This window comes from Cydia amplana, chromosome 11 (genome assembly GCF_948474715.1).
Source record: "Cydia amplana chromosome 11, ilCydAmpl1.1, whole genome shotgun sequence".
NCBI lineage: Eukaryota > Metazoa > Arthropoda > Insecta > Lepidoptera > Tortricidae > Cydia > Cydia amplana.
Window position 1 is genome coordinate 5,878,878 of NC_086079.1, and position 23,289 is coordinate 5,902,166.

At 38.4% G+C, this 23,289-nt stretch overlaps 1 protein-coding gene and 1 non-coding gene across 2 annotated transcripts in view; both read left to right on the top strand.

The window, feature by feature from the left end:
* The window catches only part of LOC134652016 (uncharacterized), a 285,481-nt gene that overhangs the window by 129,411 nt on the left and 132,781 nt on the right, over nucleotides 1–23,289 (top strand). The window contains exons 5-12 of the mRNA XM_063507169.1: nucleotides 8,176–10,588; nucleotides 13,714–14,183; nucleotides 14,647–14,904; nucleotides 16,851–17,039; nucleotides 17,369–17,704; nucleotides 18,823–18,950; nucleotides 20,067–20,657; nucleotides 21,472–21,584. Of these exons, the coding sequence (XP_063363239.1) occupies nucleotides 8,176–10,588; nucleotides 13,714–14,183; nucleotides 14,647–14,904; nucleotides 16,851–17,039; nucleotides 17,369–17,704; nucleotides 18,823–18,950; nucleotides 20,067–20,657; nucleotides 21,472–21,584 (4,498 nt within the window). The remainder of the gene's footprint in view (nucleotides 1–8,175; nucleotides 10,589–13,713; nucleotides 14,184–14,646; nucleotides 14,905–16,850; nucleotides 17,040–17,368; nucleotides 17,705–18,822; nucleotides 18,951–20,066; nucleotides 20,658–21,471; nucleotides 21,585–23,289) is intronic.
* Trnas-gga (transfer RNA serine (anticodon GGA)) lies at nucleotides 19,408–19,480 on the top strand. The gene has a single exon. It is a non-coding gene; the product is annotated as a tRNA-Ser (tRNA).

Consider the following 23,289-nt stretch of genomic DNA (forward strand, 5'->3'; position numbering starts at 1 on the left):
GGAAGTCTCTGTATCATTTTTACTTAACCTTTCTTTATGCGGAAACAAAGTCACTGTGAAATATATAATTTTGTTATTTACAGTTGGATGTGCGCTGGAAAATTTGTATTTCTAAGAATGATTCTGTTCGTTGTAGCGGTGTTATTAATAATGTAGGCATTTTTTAAATTATAAAATTCTGACATATTTGCCCCTGCAGCGGTATCATGGTCGTATTTTTATCACCTGTCATGCCATGCGTCACTTTCGCACTTACATATTTGTTAGAATGTGACAGGCATGGTGACAAATGATAAAGGGCCGACCATATTAGCCTTGCTGTAATGATTGACGTTTTATGTAGAAAAAATGTACCAAACAATTATTGTGGTTGGTAACATTTTATTGAAAAATCCTGCAAGTGTTTAAAATTTCCGACATCTCAAGAAACATTGAGAGTCCGTTAACCCTAGTTGCAATTCACTGCGGTCACAGAATAAATAATGGTACTATATGTATTAGGTACAGAAGATTCACTCCCTAACAAAACGCGTCTATTACGACAGATATGTCCGCTAGGTGGCGCAAGCGCGAGCAGGCGTCCGTTCCGTAGCGGTGCGCGGCAACTACTATGGCTAGACACCAAAGTTGGTGTGGGCCGCATGTACTTGTAGCGAAGTGACGAAATCGCGGAGTGAGCCACGCCTGCTGCGGTCATGAACCTAAATTCGCAGAATTTTTTTGCTGATATTTGTCTACAGGCTCTGGTATGACTCCTCAATCAATCAACCTTAATGTTTCCATAAATATTGGCTTGCCCGCACCCGCAGAGCTACACCGTAAGCCCCTTGGGAAATCTAGGTTACAGACATTAGGAAAAATACCCGTCGTGCGTTTATGGTGAAATAATTTTCTTGGAAGCTGGTGGCAAATGTTAATGAATGAGTTAATTTGTGAGAGCCAGAAATAAGTAATGAAATGAACAACTGGAGCTTCATACAAAGGTGTGTTCCTCAACATCGTTGTAGATCACAGACATTAGTCAGCATTATATTTTTATAAGTTTGTTTCACTTTAGTACAAAACTTACGGGATGGCGTGTAGAATGAAAAGTGAGGAAAAAAATACCTATAAAAATGTGCATGAGACCTTGCTAACGTGACGCTACCTACAAGGTGTTACACCAGCCCCTGACAGTGGGATGGGTACACGTTGTATGTATGATATTTAACTATGGGACAAACACCGAAATCGCGAAAAAAAAAAAATGACTCCCATACATTTTGGCTGGCTGATGTTGATATCTTGTATGGGAGTGTCAATTTTCTTATCGCAATTTCGGGATTGGTACCATAGTAAAAGTTGCTATGTATGACCTATAGAACGAGTACCCAGCTACCTACCCCACTTTCATTGGTTGATGTAACAGGTTGCACAACCATGAGGAATGTTACAGTCTTTATTACTAACTTCTTTTCGATAGGAAATTATCGCTATGCCCACGGCTCGTCACGGGTTCATCAAGACAGACAAGTTGACCAGAAAAATAAGAAGAGTGAATAAGAAAGCCGGATCGCACCGGTGCGTAAAATTAAGTATCTGTGGCAAACAAAAGCCGTGGGTCGGATTAACTTTGACTCGACTTTGATTAATGGTCTATGTGGGTGTTGGTGATAACAGCTACGCAAAAGTTTAGTTATGTTTCAAGGGCACCAACCTATTAACCTTTTCGGGTATCAATCTTACTCTGTTTTCTTATTTGGTATATCGCCTATAGGCATTCTTTCTTTCAGTAGGGCAATTTTAACGGAAAGTTTTCCGCACAGCTTTTTTTCTTTGCTACCTACTTAAGTTAGTAGCATTATTACTTTTTTATTTTAAAACTGTATTTTAAATATTTGTACCTACTTAATTTTTAATTAAAAAAAAGATTTACATATATGAACGTAACATGTAACATACTCATTAGGTACCTACCTTTAATATATACATTTTGTACCGCAGTAAAATGAAACAATATCACGTAATAAACTTACGTCAGCCTGCATTGTCGACACTCGCGTTACAATATTATCTCATTGACATTTTACGCTCTTACACAAAGTTGCAATGAATGTATCTATCAGCCTCCCTTTGTGAATGTATTCACAAAAAAACCTATAAGTAGGTAAATTACTGGAAGAGGATTTGAACTCCACGTTCCCAAAATTGTTTTTAACTCAAGTTCATTGACTTAATAAATATTTACTTACGGGTTTTCCTGAATGAAATTGGTTTACTAATGAGATTTACCCAAAGCCTCTTAATAACTTTATCAAAGAATTAATGTTCAAATCCGGTAGTTTTCTTTTATACGATTTGACAAAATTAATTTAAGAGAAGGATATTATTATGATTAAGGTGACAACGTTTTGCTAAATTACCCAAAGGTTGTCGGCCGTGGAAGCGCGGGCTTCGAACTCTTGACCCGAAGTCAAAGAGGCCATTATTTAATTCGGATATACGTTAAAAGCTGCTTATTTCGACGTGTAAGGAACAAAATAAACAGCTAACGTTTCGCAGCAAAATGTATCAAACTCGGAAAAATGTTAGCGAGACTTTTTGATGTCTATTTCTTTGTAGCTGCGTCAGCCATTTCACAGAATTCTGGGTTTCAGCCAATATTTTGTAACTTTGTGCATTGGTTTTCAATGATTGTCCACTAAGACTGTTATAAGTTGAATATTTTTTCTCATTCAACCACAATTTATTCGTATTCTTTTTCAATGCTCCATGTTTTTCTTTTCGTACTTTCCCTTTCATATTAATTTTGAAACCAGACGTTCTGTTTGGTCACACTGTTTGAATACTAAAATGATTGGTGGTTGTATCGAGTTTACTTATTTAATATTTCGTTACAGTATCTAAGATCTAAGTGAATACGATGTAAAAAATATTATATTTTGTTAATAACAGTTATCGTTTTACATAGGCATCATTTTAATACTCGTAAGTAACGATTTACACACGCATAATTATAATTTCGGACTTTTAGGGCATCTGGTACATATAATTCGGTACCATCGCCCACATTGTTAACTGATAGTTCGTAAACCTTATTACAAAAGGCATAAGGTCCACTGATGGACACTGATGGCTGTTGTACTTAAATTTTCTTATGACTTCAATAAAAATCACTTCGGTTCAGTTTGATGGAAAGCATTAGCAAGGATGCATTAAAATCAAAGCTTGAAGTTCAAAGGCGAATTTGAAATATTTTACTAATAATATGGGAATTTTTCTTTATGTACTATGTTGTGGCGTTAAACGTGCGTTAAACAAATGTATTTTCATTCTTTCTCTCTCTCTCTCTTTCAAATATAAAGACAAAATAAACAGTCTAATTCAATATGTTCACAATTAATACATTAGTGACGAACTTTTGAATTGAACTAACCGGGTGAATGTTGTTCACATCTCTGACTTACCATTCGTAAACCCTATTCCAAAGCCATAAGATCCACTTACAGACAATTTTGTGTGTTGGTGTTAGTACTATCCGACACGCATGGCGTGAAGAGTTAGTACATTGACGTGCAATGTCATCGCCCAGACTATAAAAATAGGGGTGCAAAATGTACCGATCTAATTTGTAATCTGTGTGAAGTTTTCCAGTTCGTTGTAATTAATTAATTAGGGTAGGTATCTCGGACCGAGAGGTTTGGCGTATATTACAATACAGAGACCATCGTAGTATAGATCGTTGCCACACAGGTTGCATAGAAATCAGCTGGACCGAATATGACGTCCTTTGAGGACCGCGCAGCGTGGCTAACGAGTTTTGTCTAACAATACCTTCGTCTAGACACATACCTTGTTAAATAGAAATTGTCTAGTGAGACAATTGTGTAGTGACACGACAGTTGGAAGAAAATTTAAGTTTTTATTTAGTAATGAAATTTCGCTTTATCAAACGGTTAAAATAAGTATCCATTTTATAAATGTAAATAATATTCAAGGCGAAGAATGCCATGATGGTACCAAAGTACACCAAGAGTAAAATAGTATAGTAGTAAAATGGAACGTATATCGATTTACCGTTTAACTGAGGCAGTCGGTAAGAAGTTATTCTGATTCTAACTACTTTTGGTCAAAAAGCACACCTACTTTCTACTAGAAAATGACAACGCAACTTGTTTACCTATTTACCTTCTAATTTCAAATAAATTATCTTGGCAGCAGTATTTTATTTTTTGCTTCCATTAATAAAAAGTCTGAAGTCGTTTCTTATCGCGTAGTATGGATGCGTCACTTTCGTTTGTGATATAAAGGAAAGATATATACATCTCACAACGCAATAACAAAACCATGAACTTAATTAACGGTATCAGTAATCCTGTAGTTATAAAATTCTAGTTATTACGCTATTAGGAGTTAATTGATACTTATAGTAATACGACCTTATAGCTATCATGGTTAATAAAGGAAATTATCTGCCATTATAATTTATACCTGTAGCCTGTAATTACTAATCTGCTTATAAAATTCATTACGGCTTTCAACGTCGTCATTATCTTTGCATTTAATACTCAGCATTAAGTAGCATAAAAACTTCTAGAGAAGTTACGAAAGTATAACTTGAGACGCGTAATTCAAGTTGCCTATTAAGGCTTTTGAAATACTTGGAAACATCAGATGGATTAAATAATATGACAAGAATTTCCTACGAAAGCTGGCAATTGCAATTAACGTTATTATTGTTTATTGTTCTACCAAAACTGTTATCAATTATCGCTAGTTATTATTAATCTGCTGCACCTTTCAAGCAAATTCCACTCGGCTGAATCGCATCAGAAAACAATGGCGGTGGTCAAATAATGATAACAATAATACGAGGATGCTCTTTCTAATCTATCTACTGTTATATCACCTGGGGCCTTACCATGATGTTAGTAATGTATACCGCAGTGAGGCTTTTAACATAAGTAATGTTAATATGTATGTTCACAATCGATTTAAAACGTATTAAGGGTATGTTGACGAAAGATTACTTTATCACCATCTGTGTACCTATTTAACATTCACAAGTGTGCTGTTTAATTAACTCAGAAGGTCTAATACTCAGTGAAGTTACAATGTCGGCTGGTGAACATATTTCGCTGTCATCAAATTCTTAGGTGAAATTAAGGAAGATGTTTTTAATTTATTTTAAGTGTTTTTATTTTTAAATAAGCTAAGCCTTAAAAATAGGTCATTGTCGCGGAGCAAGGCTTCAATTGTTTGCTCAACGCTCATTATTTCAGCCTTAGTTAAGTGACCACATATTTGAATTTGTTGTAAAAATAGTGACAGTAGATTGTTGTCATATATGACCATTACAATCGGGGCAACTTGTTATTGCTCGATTCATGTTAGTATAACACACCATTGTTCTGTACGTGTGAAAGAGGTGTTTTGATATGTAGCTAATGTAGATGTGAATGGTTTTTGAAATATTCTATTATTCGCATTCTCTATGTACCTACTCAATGTGGTACGCTGTTTGTTTGTACAAAAGTAACTAAGTTAAACAAACCTATTATGCTCCGGCATTTAAAATAGATATATATGTACAGTATCGGCCAATAAGTGATTTATTTTGGGTCGGCAAAAATATAAATCACGTATATTATGGTTAGGTACCTATGCCTGAAAACTAAAGAAGAAATTCGCAATGAAATAAACTAGAAACTTTTTAAACTCTAGCAATAATTATCTTGCAACCAGACCTTTTGGTAAACGTGGCGGAGTCGTAAGTAAAGGGTGTTTTTTTAAAGGTATACAAATTCTAAATTAAATAAAACACGTAAATTAAATTTTATTATAATGGTATTGGTTTTATTTAAAAGATATTCTTATGCCATTAGTTCTTAAAAATGATTTCGGGCATAAGGGCGCCACGGCTGGCTCGAATGAAGCGTAATCGGGAAGTCCAATTTTCGACCACTTTTTCGAGCAACTGGGGCCGTATATTGGCAATAACGCGGCGAATGTTGACTTCCAAGTGGTCCAACGTTATCTGCGTAGACCTGTGATTTCACATATCCCCAAAGAAAGTAATCCATAGGTGCGTGATTACACGATCGTGGAGGCCAGTTCACAGGTCCATTACGGGAAATTATGCGCTCATCGAATGTTTCCCGCAATAAATTGATGGGGATTTTGATTTTCAAAATAAATTTGCACAATTTGCAATCGTTGTTCTGGAGTAAGTCTATTCATTGTGAAAATGGCAAAACGTACCTACTGACCACAAATATCCCGCCAACTGTTAAATTGACAATCACTAGAAACAGTTATGCCAATTTAAAAACCAAACCTCTAAAAAAAACACCCGTTATTTACAAGCTACATGTATAGTGTTTCTTGTTTAGTAATAATACAATTCCACAAAATAAATTTTAAATAAAATAAAACAACACATTTATAGTCGAATTTGTTGTTGTGAGACATTGAATAAACACGAGTGACTTAAAACAAGTGAGTCTAAACCGTAAAATTATTCAATGTTCAACACATTTATAGGTATGTAATACATTGTTTTTAATCGAAGCATAATCACTCGAATATACTCATAAGAACCCATAGTGAAGAAAATTTGTCATTGTCAATCGAACGCTAGACAAAACTAATAAATAAGAATTGGAAAAAATAATATTACTCCATTTGAATTGGAGCACAATTTGAACAATGAGAAAACTATTCATTAATGTCATTCGAGGTAATCATGCTGAAATAACTTTCAGACTGCTAGGTCAAAATAAAACACGAATTGTTTTGTTTTATGTAATTGTTAATCTAGCTCGCCGAGGTCAATTTTAAATGCCCAGTGTAATTTTATTAGGTATTTCGTTGAAATGGGGCAGGTCATTTTGCAGTAAATACTGCTGTTAACTATAGGAGTACTCTGAAATGTAACCAATTTCACTAGGGTTGATTTCAAAGTAACTCAGTAAAATAAAACTATCTAATTTCGAAAGATATTAGAGCAAACAAAAGGTAAGGTTGACCTTTTCTGTTGACTGGCGTAGGGTAATTGCTGAGTCACGTTGTAGTCAGCAAAGTACCTAGAAAATCGAGCAGTTCAACCCTATATTAACCGTAGTGACGTCACGGCTAACTAGGCGAATTAGGACGGAATGTAGGACAAGTCGCGTGACCCCACTAGGAAATATTTGAAAGCAAAGTATACGTTTACTGAAATTTCATTTAAAATTCCGGCGCAGTGTCGATAATTGCGCTGCGACATTTCTTTCAATGTCACGTAATGTAAGAAACATGAAATTACGTTTAACGACCGTTTCGTTTAACTTTGCGATGACAAAAGTCTTATCTATTTTTTAAATTTTTTAAGAAAAATACGCCTTCTAAATGTCATAATTTCTATCCATCAATTGTGTAACTGTCCTTGCATTATATCGCACATTCTCTCTAGAAAAATGTATTCACATTCAAGTGCACTCGACTGATATCCGATATCTTAATGTCCGTAATAGAAATCATGTTGTCGCACGGAACACCACGGTCGCGGTAGAAAACCACATAGACCACAGCCTTCGACGCTTCGCACGTGATTGAATCGCTTTATTCTCGCTATTGGACATTTCAGTCTAGGCATAGGTACTGTTTTTGTCATATATTCACGCTTCAGTAGCAAGCTACAAACACGTTTGCCGCGTGCGTCAATCGAGCCGCAAAAAATCATGTCCAGTGAAATATCTGTTTTTTACTGCAGGTTATTATGAGCATCCTGGAACAATCTATTTGAATAATCGTTTGTCAGATGCAATGCAATAACTATTAATCAAACGTTTATTAATGAATGGGTTTAGATTTGTATTTTTTTTTCTATTTGCCTGTGTGGATAGTTTTGCCGTACTTATGGGGCCATGACCGGTATTTATGTTAATTTTGCCCTGTAGGCATTCTTCTACTCACATATATTACACAATACAACGGGCATAGCGTTTGTAACAATAGCCCCCGGTTGCCATATCGCGCGAAACGTCATGGCTATATAGGCGTTTGCGCAGCTGTCAGTGAACTTGCGCTGAACAATACACTCGTGTAGGTCAATAACGTCCGCTTCCGCTCCAACTATCCGAATTATTTATGCCGTTTTAGTTTTGTTTTATTTATATAATGTATAATCTAATCAGATTTTTATACTTGTTTCAGGAACTGTCGCGAAAACAAGAAACCGCCGATCCCTCGAAGCACCGCACTCCAAGACTGAGAACTCACTGCCGTCTTCCAAACTATCTCCTAAAACTAATTTTAATTTACCTTTCGGAATCAAAACCTCGCCACCAAAATCCTCTCCTCCTACCGTTTCAACTCCGAAATCGACAGAAAGGAGAAGAAGTTCTGAAACTGCCACTAAGCCTAGCTGTATACCTCTTTCCAAGAAATCTGCTGAAAAACAAACAAGAACTTCCATATCACCGATAAAACAAGAACCCAAAAAAGATAAGACGTCGAAAGCTGAAAATAAATCAAAGGCGGAGCCATTGAGACGCAAGTCCTTAAGTAAAAGCCCGGAGAAGGCTAAAAGTGATACCGAAAGTTATCGTAACGATAGAAGACATCGAGCTCAAAAAGAATATGAAAGTCTTAGTGAAAAATATCATAATTCAAAGAAAAGACTGACTAGTTTAGAGAATAAATCCTCAGGAGACACGAATGTTGCTAAAAACGCAACGTCTAGTAAAAATATATTAAATGACAATTTACAAGTTGCTAAGCCTGAGGCGAAAGTCGGAACTAGCCTAGAAAATTGCAAAGATTCTACGAAAATGTCGACTCTACATGAAACTATAAGACCACACACTGGCAGCTCTAGACTTTCGCAGGAGATGGATAGCTTAGCTGCATTGACGAAACAAACTTTAGATAGGGTTAACAAATTATCGAGTAACTTAAATAGTAATAAAATAAATTTAGACTCGTCTGAGCCACGTTTTGACACAAAGTTATTTGCATCGACTTCTGAACACAAAAATAATGGTCATGCTTTCACTTTTGGTCATACTAGCGAGAAACCAACACAGAACAGAGGTGTAACTGAAAGGTTGAGGGACATTGACACGGCAGCTCAGAGGTTGATCGACTTTGAAAAACAAAGTGCAATGTTTTCTGATCTCAATAATGATACTTCTAGTCAATTCCGCCGTCTTGATGCAACGTCGACGCCCTGTAATCATACACCTGTGTCTATTTTGAAACGAAAATCTATCAATGAAGACAGTGCAGTTAATAATGCTTCTTATCACGCGATTGCTTCTCCACCAGTCACGTTTTCTCCGAGCGTTATCGAACCACGTCAATGTCGCTCTGACCGACAACGACAAGGGATATTGAAGAAGCGTCGCAGCTTAGATGAATCTCAGGTCGCTAGGAGGCGATCTTGCAGCCCAGAAGTATCATTCGCCGAAGACGGATCACCGGACACCAACAAACCAATATTAAAAAATCGCAGATCATCCTTAGAAGATGTTATTAGAAACAGATCACCTGATGGACAAATACAGGGAATACTAAAGAGAAAAATGAGCCGGGAAGAAGAAAATGTTAACGAAGATTTGTCTCACAGCTCCCCTGAACCACATGGCATTTTGAAACGGAAATCCAATTCTAGTTCTAGTAGCAGCACAACGTCGTGTCACGTTTCAATTGCTCAAGCAGTTTTATTGGCAGCCGCTGGCGGCGCCGAGATAGTTGACGATGATAAGGAAACTGTTAGACCAATCTTAAAGAAAAAGAGTTTTTCTGAAGAGCGGCCATGTGTCGATATACCTATTTCCGACACGCCCAGGCCAATTTTGAAGAAAAAATCTGTGGAACACGAAGAATATGACTTTGAACTTCCGAAGAAGCCAATTTTGAAATCATGCAGAAAGTTGTCAGGTGATGAGGGGCACACTTCTAGTTTTGATCTGAGTGAAGACGACAGAAGCTCTCGCCGGTCCTCACTCCTCAGGTCACGCACGTCAGACCATTCTGGGTCGGAATGTGAAGCTACTATGAGGCCTATTTTAAAGCAGAGAGGTTCGAGTCTCACTAGGGAACGTAGCCAATCGCCGCGCCCACGACTCTCATTTTGTGCGGACAACGATGCGAACATCAGTGTCACGAATTTCAGTCGCGATGCGAACGACTTATTGGCGGCTGGACCGCGACGCGTGTTGAATCTCTCGCTCGAGCCGGAAGAGAGTGCTAAAAATCCTTACCCGAGTGCTGTGCTCAGACGAAGAAACCTCCGACCGAAAACGAACCCTCGATCTAAAAGCTTAATCGGAGACGTCAACGATGAACTCCTATCGATTTTAAACAATCGCCGGATAAAAGTCGATGAAAATAGTGAAAACGCACGTTTTGATCTGTGGGGTCAAGAAAACTCGCAGGAAGTTGAAGGTAGTAATCCTAAACCATTTCCTTCAATTGCTGCGCGTATAAAAAGTATGGAGCAGGCTCTTACCAAAGAGTTTTCTCCCAGTGACCAGCCTTCGACGTCAAGATCAAAACAGCGTGACCGTGACCGTTACAAGACACAGCCCATCACCGTCGAAGAAATGCGGTCTATAACTTCCAGGTATGTAAATCTTTGTTATTTAAGTAATTACATGAATTCTATAAGAAAAATACTGCATCCTTTTGAAAGAATTTGGGAAAATGCTAGTCGAGTCTATACGAAACTTATCATGTCTTTACAACCTAGAATGAAGCGTATTAAGCGGTTGAAGAATGTCCCGTTACATAGGAAGTATGTTAACTGTAAGGAAGTAACTTTTGACACAACATAATTCATGTGTTTATTTTATATTTGTTCAGGAAAATGCGATTATAATGTCACTAGTAAAAGTTCGCGTGTTGTTTACTGCCGGTAATTTTTCTTCCCCACTCGTGCGGCGTCCTTAATTTACGACTTTTCTTGTGTAAAGGTGATTGTGCTCTGAAATGGCTGCTTAGCCGTTGGATGCCGAATATTGGCCAGCTGCCATTATTTTGATGGGCACACGCGTGGCGTGGCCTGCTATCGAATGTTTTGTTCTGTAAATTTCAAGCTTGTTTGAAACTCAATGCAAATAATTGCCTTAATTTTCTTCCGGGTTTCCGCTTCTTAATACATTAAGTTACGGTCGGTTTCTTGCAGTACAAGTTACAGGAGTAAATTTAAAATGTAACAAAGAACGGAAACTAATTTCGTGCAACCGCTATAGCATTATTACATTTCTCTTGCTTTAATTTTCTCGTAGAATGTACACTTTAGTTTGTTCAAGAGTTTTCTATTCGATTATTCTTAAGATCAAATTCTCGCAAGACTTTTCGGAATTGGTTAACTGTTATCTATCAATGCCGCGCGTAATTTGTGTTAATTTCGTTTCCCGTGTTCTGATATCATCTCCGGCCAGAGCATTAGTATTGTGCTGCTCGTAGAGACCGTCAGCATTAATTTTGGCCAGTTCTGTTTAATGACACCAACAGGCAATAAAAAAATTGTTTTCGTTTCATCTGTGTCCGTTATAAAACACCATGAGTTACACATCGCGGCGTAACCTTGCGGAATTGTAAGTGACATTATATATTTATTTATCATATCACAAGCTCATTTCGCTTCTAACATTGCAACGTGAACGAAGAAAATTAATAGGACCTTAACAAGGAAGATGAGCGCTCGTAATTTCTCCATGAATATTCACCCTATATTATATTGTCAGTGACATTGTGATCGCAATTGGAGGTAATTAAATATTTTACATATAATATAATATGATATGATCCTTTCCTCTGAATCTCCATTCAGAGTACTCCTACTGGGAAATAATTTGTATAATGACTTGCTGGACACACACAAAGGGATACAACGAACCGTATTGGGATTAATGATGTTTTTCCAAGAGAATTTTTCCTGATAGCTTTCAGATGAGGCTCGCTTTGTCTTGCTATGACACACTGTAATATTTGGGGCTCATTGTGTAGCGTTACTATGGAACCCGGGTATCTCGCTTAATATTTTAGTAACAGTATTAAAAAGTGTTTTATACAAGTTTTCACAAGATAAAAGCAAATTAGTTTTGGCAACGGATGTATTTTACTTTTACTGGTATTAATAAGCTGTATACCTTTTTCACTGGTTTCTATTGTCTAGTTCGCTTTTCTTAAAAAGTCGATACGTAAATATGTGACCTTGGAAGCCAAAGTATAAATAACTCCAAATAGGTACGAGGTGACTAATTGGTCGCCAACCCAACTGAGTTCCATGTCATGTTACGATTGAATTGTATTCATACAATTGTATAATCGGTCTTTGGCAGCGCAAATGTAATGTTATTGAATCGCAATGTGACTTTAATTCACTTTTTTTTTTGAGATTTTAGAGACAGGAAATGAAAAATATTCTATCTTGATTTGACTGATAAAGTATAACGTGCCGAGAAAAGATGTGCACTGCCTTTTGCCCTTTGTCTCGTCTTGGCGGGGGCACGGCCCAGAAATATTCAGATTTTCTTCTTATTAACTTTTTACATATGTAAATATTTGTAGTATAAACCGGCATTGAAAACGGTTGCAATAAGAATTTAATAGTTTGACTATTATTTAGTAATAAAAATATATGCGTGGAGGGTAGAAAAATATACATAAATTTAATTAAAAAACTATCTCTTCTATGTTCTAATCTCGGTTGCACCTTCAGCTTTTGCACAGGTCATGGTGTACGAGTTGATAGTATTGGCTTACTTAAATGTTAAACAATATATAGCAAATAAGTTAAATTACGTCACATTTGCCGGAAAGGACACCCACTAACACAGTCATGTACCTACAGTCTACAAATAAATTAATGCGGATGCATTAAATGTAGCCTAATAATAGTCAGTATCTGCGTATTGTTCCTGACGCGCAGACTCATTAATTTATTCGTCCTAAATTAAGCCGATTGCATTAATCTCGTGCATGATTAACATCGTCGCTAGTACGGTAGCAGAAACGGCATTTTGATGACGGAAATACACTCCAGCCGTTAGTGGGTCAAGCACTATTTCTGTATCTGTTGTGTTGTGCGCATACATCAAATGTTATGACCGAACGATACGATTTCGATGCCCTTAATTACGATGAAACCGATGCAACTTGACGCATCTGCTGCGCATAAACTTTAATCTTTGTTCAGAAGCTCTGTGGTAAATTTGTAATATTATTAATTTAAAAACATTTATTTGACACCTTTTTAAAATGTCCTTCCATAGCAGTGTATTTTTATTAGTTCGAAATCTGCTACCCAAGATGCGCTGCTTCAGTTTAACTTTCAATGTGTAGTGGTAATTACTTGACAATAACGCCCTTGGCAGACGTAAGTATATACGAATATGGCAGACGTACATAATTACTTATGTAGGTAGGTTAGCTTATTTAGTTATGGGAGACTAAAAACTAACAAATGACCTGTACCTACATGCCATTGTGTCTACGTTATTAAGTCCCTTCAAACAACCATGAGTCATTAGGTGCCTGAAACCCGATCGATAACTCGGGCACCGCTATCAGACGTTTATATTTAGACTATGTCAAACTTCCTTTAATCGATAGATCAGCAATGCCAATTCAAATCACTCGAGCCATAATTCGTCGATATTTACGAAGGCGTACTGAAGCGACCGTCTCTGTCTTGTGTACGGCTGTGTTCTACATTAACGCGTTTCTTTTCTCATTCTGCAGTTTGGAGCCGGGCCAAGCGAGTTTCCAAGTGTTCGGCCCCGCGGGCTGTAGTTTTCCGAGTCAGCCCGTCGAGTCCGGTACTCCTCTGACGACCAGGAGCGCGGGAGAACCAGACCGGCCCTTTGCAAACTTCGCAACTCCACACTCGCCACCCTTCACGAGCTGCTTCAGCGTGCACAATCCTACAACATTCAACGGCTTCACCGACCCGGCCGTCAAGGACGACAGCTTCGGCGAGGCCACTTTCCTAGACTTCGAAAACATTGCTGCGAACCTCGAAAGAAAGCAGTCGACCTTGGATGAGATCGAGCAGGAAGTGAACAAAGTCCAAATCGCGTTAGACGAGGACAGTCGCGCCTTGGACAACTTGGAAGACGAGCGTCAGGAAGGTGACAATTGGAGTCTGAACGTCTCTTGTGACAGTGGCGTGTATAATCGTGCCTCTTCCAGAGACTCCGGCCCGCATTCAGGTCCGTATTTCATCATGTTATGTTAATCTAAGCTTTGCTCATGCTGTATGAGGTCATATCGGTTTATTTTTACTCCCCGAAGTTTAGCGTAATCGGTGACTTATTTAGCAAGCCGAGCAATCAAAACTAATGGCAACAGTGTCATAAAGTATACACGAGCTAGTTCCAGCCAGCGCCGGCTTCTATTAACTTGCGTTTGTTTATGTTTGTGCTTGATAATTTTAGATTTGGGGATACGCCGTTATGAACATAGGGACGGTTTTGAAAATAAACACTTTCTGTAACCTTGCACGTGCCTCGAGCCCTAGTATTTGGGTCAATGTGACGTTTGACAATATTCCGTTTGTCATATCTCAGGTGTTTTGTTACTTTTTGCTGTAATTTCATTACGACATCCTAATAAATACTAATTCATCTCGTTCATTGTGCGTATATTTAAAAAAAACTACTTTCTAAATTCTAGGTGAAGAACTAGGCTTAATCGAGAGCCAAGAGATCAAAGAAAACCAGGCAACGAACAGCAGCAACGACTGGTCTCCATCGTCCATCGAGCAGGGCCTGATCGCGATGGACAGACAGAGGAAGTCGACAGAGACTGAAGGGCAGAGCCCAGAGAGTGACGATGAGAGGGAGCAGACCGGCTTTAACCTGGGGCTCGTTAAGAGCAACAGTGTTGTGGCCCGAGCAAGCATGTGGCAGCAGCTGCAGCAGCAAGCGAAAGGTACAGCTATTTTTCTTCTTCCAGTACCATCTCCTACCGGAGGTCGGCTATCATGAGGGCTATACGAACTTTAGACACAGCTGCGCGGAATAATGATAGTGTGCTCTGTTTGAACCATGTTCGAAGATTTTTGAGCCATGAGTTACGTCTTCGTCCGGATGATCTTTGGATCTTTCCTTGGATAATGAGTTGAAGGAGTTCATACAGATAGATACAGTTAGCTTTTCAATTTTTTCCCCTTTAAATTCTCTTTTTTCGGAGTTGTAAGTGAACGTACCTGCCCGTAGCTCAATGAGCTGTGGAATTAATAGCTTCCCAAGGTCCTTGAGACAACGCCCAGGCCCAAGGTTTTGGCCACGTAAAGTTTGGGAAGCTCTATCAAAATGACAAGAGAGTATTGCATACACGTGCCGAACGCGTCCACGTTATTTACAGCAATAGCTGTGCCCGTAATAAGTGCAAATCATATTCAGTAAACTGAATACTAAGGTTGTGTTTGTGTTGAAGGTCTGTGATAATAGCTTTGAAACTGACGGAACTATTTGTATTAAAAAAACGTGACGGTAGTTTTTATCCATCACGGTTTTTCAGTGTTTCCAATTTGAATGAAATGATCGACCGCTCCTGTACTGTGAAGTAGCGTATACGAAGTGACGAGTCTTGGACATTATATTTTCGACATTTACTTTGCTGCGAAAGTTCTGCGTAATTTGTCATCATTTACCGATCCTCACACGGTCCTTTATTCAATCACTCTCTGTAGTCTCTGTCGTCCACCGAGATCTCACATCTCACTCAACAAAAATAACGTATTACCTATATCAATTTCAATAGAAATTTTCAACTCTCCTAACGAAAAGAATGGCATTTGTTTTCCCATTATATCGTAGAACAATAGTTATTTGTACAACAAGAGATCAAAGTTTGATATTTCTTCGAGTGCTTATTTTGAGTCCCGTGCAAGCGAAAGATTCTATACTAGATTCACGAGCGTAGCGAGTGAATCTAATTTAGAATCTTGAGCGTAGTAAGGGACTCAAAGCGCACGAGATGTAAATAACTTTGATCTCGTGTAGTTCACAAAACTTTTCACCTCAGCAGTGAGAACATATTAGAGAACCCGAAAAATGTATTCCTTCTTCATAACTTACCTCTATTCACTCATGTTTCCTTAAGATATACCAACAATTAAATTTTCACCTCAGCAGCTCGAACAAGGGTACTTTGCTACTTAAAAACAGTGAGTGAAATCGCATTTTGCTCATTTTGTCTCACTCAGTGAGCAAAATGCGATTTTGCTCACTGTTTTTAAGTAGCAAAGTACCCTTGTTCGAGCTGCTGAGGTGAAAAATAAATTTATTCTCTCTGCAAACAAAGTGATTTAAATTCCACTGACAAGGGTCACAGCGACTATACGAGTAAAACGATGGGAAACTGGGAATTTTCTCGATCCGTTTGATATAGGTAGATCTTCAATTTCCGTTACACATTTTTTAGAGATACTTAATTATTTATTTATCGTATGGCATATGTACATGTCACTGGAATACATATAAAAAGAGAATTTATAGCTAGAATTTTGCCCTTCCCAGGTACGCGATTGATTCTTCTTGACAGGATCTTAAAATCGTCTACATGGCCTGTGTATCTAGTAAGAGAGCATTCCAGAATGATGTTGTTGATGGTCTGATATGGGTGCCCGCAGTTACAGGCAGGAGAGGAGCTCCAGTGGAGATAATTAAGAAATGTGGCTATACCAGTTCTAGTTGCTGATATGTATTTTTTTTTCCTTAGAAGGCGACCTTGGGCACTAAGCTTCCTCGCAATCTTTTAAAGAGAACTTAAATAACAAATGTAAATGATCACGTGACTGTACGGTCGCATTTGTCATCCTAATTTACTCCTACAACATTGTGGAAACTAATATTTTTTCCCGAAAATTCCAGGTACCCCAAAACCGTTGATCCGCCACAACCGATCCAAGAACATGGATGGCTCCATCTCGGACCGGTACAAAACGCAGCCTATCTCCTTCTCACCCACACAACCACCTCCACCGGCCGAACCTCCGAAGGAACTGCCTTCTCTCTCTCAGTCCAAAAGCACAGCCAATGTGTTGGACAGAGACGAAGATGGTAAGCATACAACATCTTTCTTAAGAAGCCTTTCTTAGTTTTTTGTCAGATACTTAGTGTACTGCAGAAGTAAATTTTTGTTCCTTTTTATTACGTGTGTAGTCTTTTAAATTGAAATAAGTTTGTGAAATCGTCAATTCTTCAAAGTTTTTGATATTGGCATGTAAATTGCATTAGTTTCAAAAATTCCAAAAAGCTTCCTCTCTTTTGATTGTCGGCTGTTTCTTTTTTGCATGTCCTCGACTACTCTACTATGTGTATTGTCCCGGGCTCTATCGTAAACACAAATGCACAATTAATGTATATACGCACACACTCACCGGTGGCAGCTAAGTTAGACGAGGACGACCCAGCGAAGATGTCACTCATGGACAAGATGAAGATGTTCAACTCGAAGCTGACCCACAAACCTCCCGTGGCCGGGTTACCTAGACCTAAGGAGGAGAGAGTACCGCGGACGTCGCGACTCAAGACTATGCCAGTATTAGCCAGCCAAGTTCAAGAGGCTATGGAGCAAAACGAAAGACTGACGAAATCTTTCACACACAATGAGGTCCCGCGTAATCCAGACTTCGCGTTGAAAATGGAGCTGTTTAGATCAGCGAGCGCCAAGAATACGTCGCTAGAGTATCTGATGAGGCAGAACTCAAAGTTTAGGAGCTTAGGTCTGATTTTGTTCATTTTTGGTTCGTTTTTTTGCTTGAGTCGCTGTGCTTCATGGGTACTAATGCTCGAGTTTTTGTAGTTAGATTTGAAGGTAAGTTGGTGATAACCTTGCATGAGGTGCCTGAGATTTTTTAATAGTCTTGCGTTGGATTTTGTAGATGCTACTTTACAGGTGTCACCCGGTTGATTGGAGGATTATGCAATATTCATACTTACTAATAGCACTTCTGCCCTGATATGAAATAAAATAATAGTGGTTTTATTTAATCCGCATGCTAAACTAAGTATTTAGTTACCTACCCTTAAAACTGGACATTGTATATATCGTCACTGCGTGCGCTTGTAAATTCCGAAATGTCCACAATTTTTGAAAAAAATAATTGAAACCCCGAAAACACATCGGTTTTCTTTTTTAAAATTTTGACAGATCACATAGTGAAATTTATAAGCGCGACGAGCATATCATCTTATAACAAGTTTAACAACCAATGTGTACTTGAAAATTATATTGGGAGTCGTTAGTCATGAGCTTACTAAATCTGTTAGTCATTCTCCTTCAATAACTTTCATATTTTCTTGATATTGCCATAAAGTGTACATAAAACAACTTTACTGCACATTTTTCAGAGTGATGAATTTGTTTGTTAACAAAAATCTCGGTTGTGCGGTCGACGTCGAAAGATATTTTTCCACCATTAAGCATTCTAGTAGGTAAGCTTATAAAAGATAAATTGTATTAATCTTTTTTTTTGGAACAAGTCTCGAGTATTCCACTGCTGAGCAAAAGCAAATTTCTACGTATCCCGATCTTCAGCACTTTGCCAGAATTTTTTATCAAAAGCAAGTTTGTTTCGGCTTCACGATGATTGATTTTGTAAATTTAATGAGCCAGTTTCAATATAGTTATACCTTAATTTATGAACAAAACATATTGTAGAAGTAGATTCAACTGGCCTATTTCAAAAGTACCTTACGGGAATATCATGCGCAAAACCAGAAATACGGAAAAACATAACGCCTTGATTCTCTTAAATTCTTCGTATCTTTGACGTCGATCATACAAATATAGCTTCAATGCTATTGAACTAAAGGTTAATTTACTTTGGCAACGTTTCAGATCTCGACGACGATTCGCCAGCGGAGCGGGCGCAGAGAATGATCACCCCGGAAGTTAGGGGCATCCTGAAGGCCGGGGCGACCGTCGTGCCCAAAACTAAGACCCTGGCGAAAGGTGAAAGTTCGGAGGTGAGTTGCGTTTTAAATTAAAAAACCGGCCAAGTGCGAGTCGGACTCGCGCACGGAGGGTTCCGCACCATCAACAAAAAATAGAGCAAAAGAAGCAAAAAAACAAGCAAAAAAACGGTCACCCATCCAAGTACTGACTCCGCCCGACGTTGCTTAACTTCGGTCAAAAATCACGTTTGTTGTACGGGAGCCCCACTTAAATCTTTATTTTATTCTGTTTTTAGTATTTGTTGTTATAACGGCAACAGAAATACATCATCTGTGAAAACTTCAACTGTCTAGCTATCACGGTTCGTGAGATACAGCCTGGTGACAGACGGACGGACGGACGGACGGACAGCGGAGTCTTAGTAATAGGGTCCCGTTTTTACCCTTTGGGTACGGAACCCTAAAAAGTTCTATAAAGTAGTCTTAGCAAGATGGAATATAGTCGAGAAATTGGGACGGGTTCCACCGTGGCGGGGTGGCCAAGGGGTTTAAGGCGTTAGCCCGGATTGCTAAAGACGCCGGTTCGAATCCGGCCTTCACCACTGGAGGGCTTCGTCACTTTTTCTTTAATATATGACATCTACATCAGTTTTTAATTTATATATAGTAGTGTGACTACTTAAAAAACACAAAAAAAAAACATTTGATTTGTTCCCAAGGTTGTGTATCAAAAATTTACAGCTAAAATATATGGCGCTATTCTGTGCCTTATGTATATTCTGTTGTAACTGAATTGTCAAAAGTGAACTTATTACAACCAGAGTTAATGCATAATATACGAAGCCATACAGCGCCGTCTACTTCAGGGGCCCGTTTCTCAAAAGCTTGTAACTTTAATACAAGCGGATGTCACTTTTTGACAGCTTTTGTTAGAAAGGGACTTCAACTTGTATTACAAGTTACAAGCTTTTGAGAAACGGGCCCCAGGTGTGGCAGGCAATGAATTTTAATTACTACCCAGTGGAAATCTTCCTAATACTAAGAGAGCCATAAATGATGCAAGATTCAAGTCATGTAGGATATAAAATACGGGTACCCCTTTAGTATTTTGTAGCGCCAAGTAAAACCGAAAACGTAAGCGCGTCAAAATTTATAACATTTTAAATCTTTTTCTATTCTCAATTTCAGGGTCTCAAAGATGAAGGCATCGACAGCTCCTCCGATGACGAATCCACCGCATCCAGCGTGTCTTCATCAGAAAAAAGCTGTTCATCGTCAGAGAGTTCTGACGAGATCCCTGGCCCCAAGCCCAGGCGGTTCCAGAGAAAGAACAACAAGCTGAAATCCTCCAGGACCGATTCTGATCTTACCAAGATCCTGCAGGAGCCTTTCCCTAGAAAAATTCTCCCAGCGAATGACCCCAGAAAAATACAACTACCAGGAGCCAATGAATTAAAAGAGAGGTTGAGTCAGATGAACAACGAAGCTAAACCGCTACTTGGCAAACTTGGTAGGAAACCGTCCGTGGAAGTGAAAAGCGAAGACGAAAAACCATATACTAGATTTGTAAAGAAAATTGAAGAACCTATACAGTTAGGGAAGTTAAGGAGGCCGGAAAATAAAATGACAAGTCCGCTGAAGATGGACCAGAAACCTCCGCAGGTGCTAAAGATATCTGCTTTGAATCAGGAGGCGAAAAATAAGTTCTTCGGGTTGGAACCGAAGAAGGAGAAGAGTATAGATGAGTTGACGGCGGCGGTTAGGAAATACATTCCACCTGTAAGTATTTTACTCTAATGTTTCTTAAGATTAAGATAAAAAATACTGTGTCCGTATCTGTTAAATAGAAGTAGTGGGTGTAAATGAGCTAAACCGGAACATAATCAACTTTTTATCCTCTCAAAATGCTGGATCGGTGGTTGTACAGAAAAGCTAAAAAAACCAAGAAAGTAAATTTCGAGGAAGAGAAACAATTTTGCGGTGTGGAGTAATTCTAGAAGTAGGCACTAGGGCGCACCATGAATGAGTAACACAACACTATGCTTTTCGGTCAGGTAAAACATAGTGAGGAAACCTGCATAATATGTCTTCAAAGAAATTCAATCCACTTTATGTTAGCTTGAAGAATATAATCCAAACAGTAGGATTTATCGGGAACCCCTACGCTGAGCTAAAGCATAGAGTGCTCACTCCATACATCAGTTTTGGTACCAAAAAGATTATTGTTTTCGTAGTCGACATCTATAGTTCGTTTTTTTTAGCATTGGAAAGAACTTGAAAGAAGGTAAGCGATTTTGACATGTCTTTTAATTGTAAAACACTTTTTAAAAACCAATAACTATTACTTATGAAAGCAGAGGACTATAAAAGATCGCATTAGATTCATAATTGTTACATATTTACCGTAACTTATTTTTAAAATGTGTTTTTCAATTAAAATACACATCAAGATTGTTTACCTTATTTCTAATGCTAAAAAAAACGAAGTATAGCATCGAATAGCGGAATTATTTATCAGCGAAATTACCTATGGAGTGAGCACTCTATGTATTTTTTTCTCTATGGCTAAAGTAACCGTATATTTATCCGCCAGGTGAGCAAGTCCATGTCAGTGCACACCATAGAGCTGACCGGGTCCGGAAGCGACGGCGAGAGCAGCGGCGGCAGAGAAGTCAGGCACATCAACACCAGAGTGCGCAACAACAGGTCAGTGTCTTATATGATTATGAACTCATTTTTTTTATACCACATAGGTGGCAAACAAGCACACGGGCCGCCTGATGGTAAGCAGTCACCGTAGCCTATGGACGCCTGCAACTCCAGAGGTGTTACATGCGCGTTGCCGACCTTTTTTTAAAAACCTGTACACTCCTTTTTTGAAGAACCCCATACCGTAGACCCTCGGGAAAACCTCGGAAGGGAGCTCATTCCACAGCCGGAGCGTCCGCGGGTGGAAATTCCTCTTAAACCGCACAGTACGCGACCATTTAGGTTCTAGGGTGTGTGGATGAACACCCTGCCGATGGCGAGCGGTGCGGTGATAGAAAGCTGCCGTTGGCATAATGTCAAACAATTCTAATTGATTCATAAATAACCCTGAATTAATACCGAGTCACGACATAATTTATACCCCTCGGGATAACTTCCAGCGAATGACTAACTGCCGTTTTGAAACGTCTACGTGATATAACTCGGTATTAAACGGAAATAAAGTATTAAAATGTTATAAACCGGTTGTGTGGCCTTGAAAAAGAATGTAAATAATGGTTTAATGTTATATTTCGTCCATTTGATTGCGAATTGGCAGCAAGACCTTGTATCACATACAAGTGACCAGTGTAACAGGGAACTACGAGATCTTTTACCAAAGAAAAAGTAATATTAGGATTATTAGGTACTACTAAAGGACCACGATCCCCTCATCTAATGTTGACATTTCGTTATACAAATGAACTAACTATATTGTTCACTTCAAGGATAAGTCAGACTTGTTTTTATGATTTCAAAATTGCTTTCTATCTATATCTAATAATTTAGTCGATATTAATTTAAGCATTGGTACGTTTTTGCCCCCTAAAATCCGGGTATCTTATACCTTTAAACGAGCAATTATTCCATAAGTATATATTTATATCGTCGCCCCCATGGAAAACTTACGTATCTGCTATTTTTACAAAATTGACTTTTTGATATAAATCTACACCAAATAGGAGAATACACCTTCTCACAAATTTTAATAGATCTAACATTCATGGTTCCAGAGTTACATTTGTACAAATCTGAATGTTTATATGTTTGCACCCATGGTAAACTTACAACTTGTAGTTAAGGTATTTTTCCGTGGACGATTATATGGATCATGAAAGATTTTGTCCCATAGTAAACTTACTAATCGGGCAAATTCCCATATTCACTGTGTCAAATATTATATATATATGAAGAAAGTAGCCTATAGCAAATAAAGGAATCTAGTTGTTTCGTTACTTTGCTATGGTAGTGATTATTACCCAGCAACATGACTGGCCTGCAGTTTATTTGCGAATGTGGTATATTCGTCAGTTTGCTATGGTGAAGATATAATAAAAAGCCTATATATTATATTTCGGGGATCTAGGAAACGGCTCTAACGATTTCGATTATATTTGCTATATGGGGGCTTTTGGGGGCGAAAAATCGATCTAGTTTTTATACGTTTTCCGAGCAAAGCTCGGTCTCCCAGATATTGACCATAAATTGCGGGGTAACACATGCTAGTGTTTACTAACTTTACATAATCGGAATGTACACTTATTCTGGTTCGCTTGAGAATGCAGTAGTACTCGGAATAGGAGCCAAGGTCGCCAGTAATGATGTTTCACGTTTACCCAAACACGAGGATTTCTTGGCGTGTTTACAATTCTCATATTGCCGA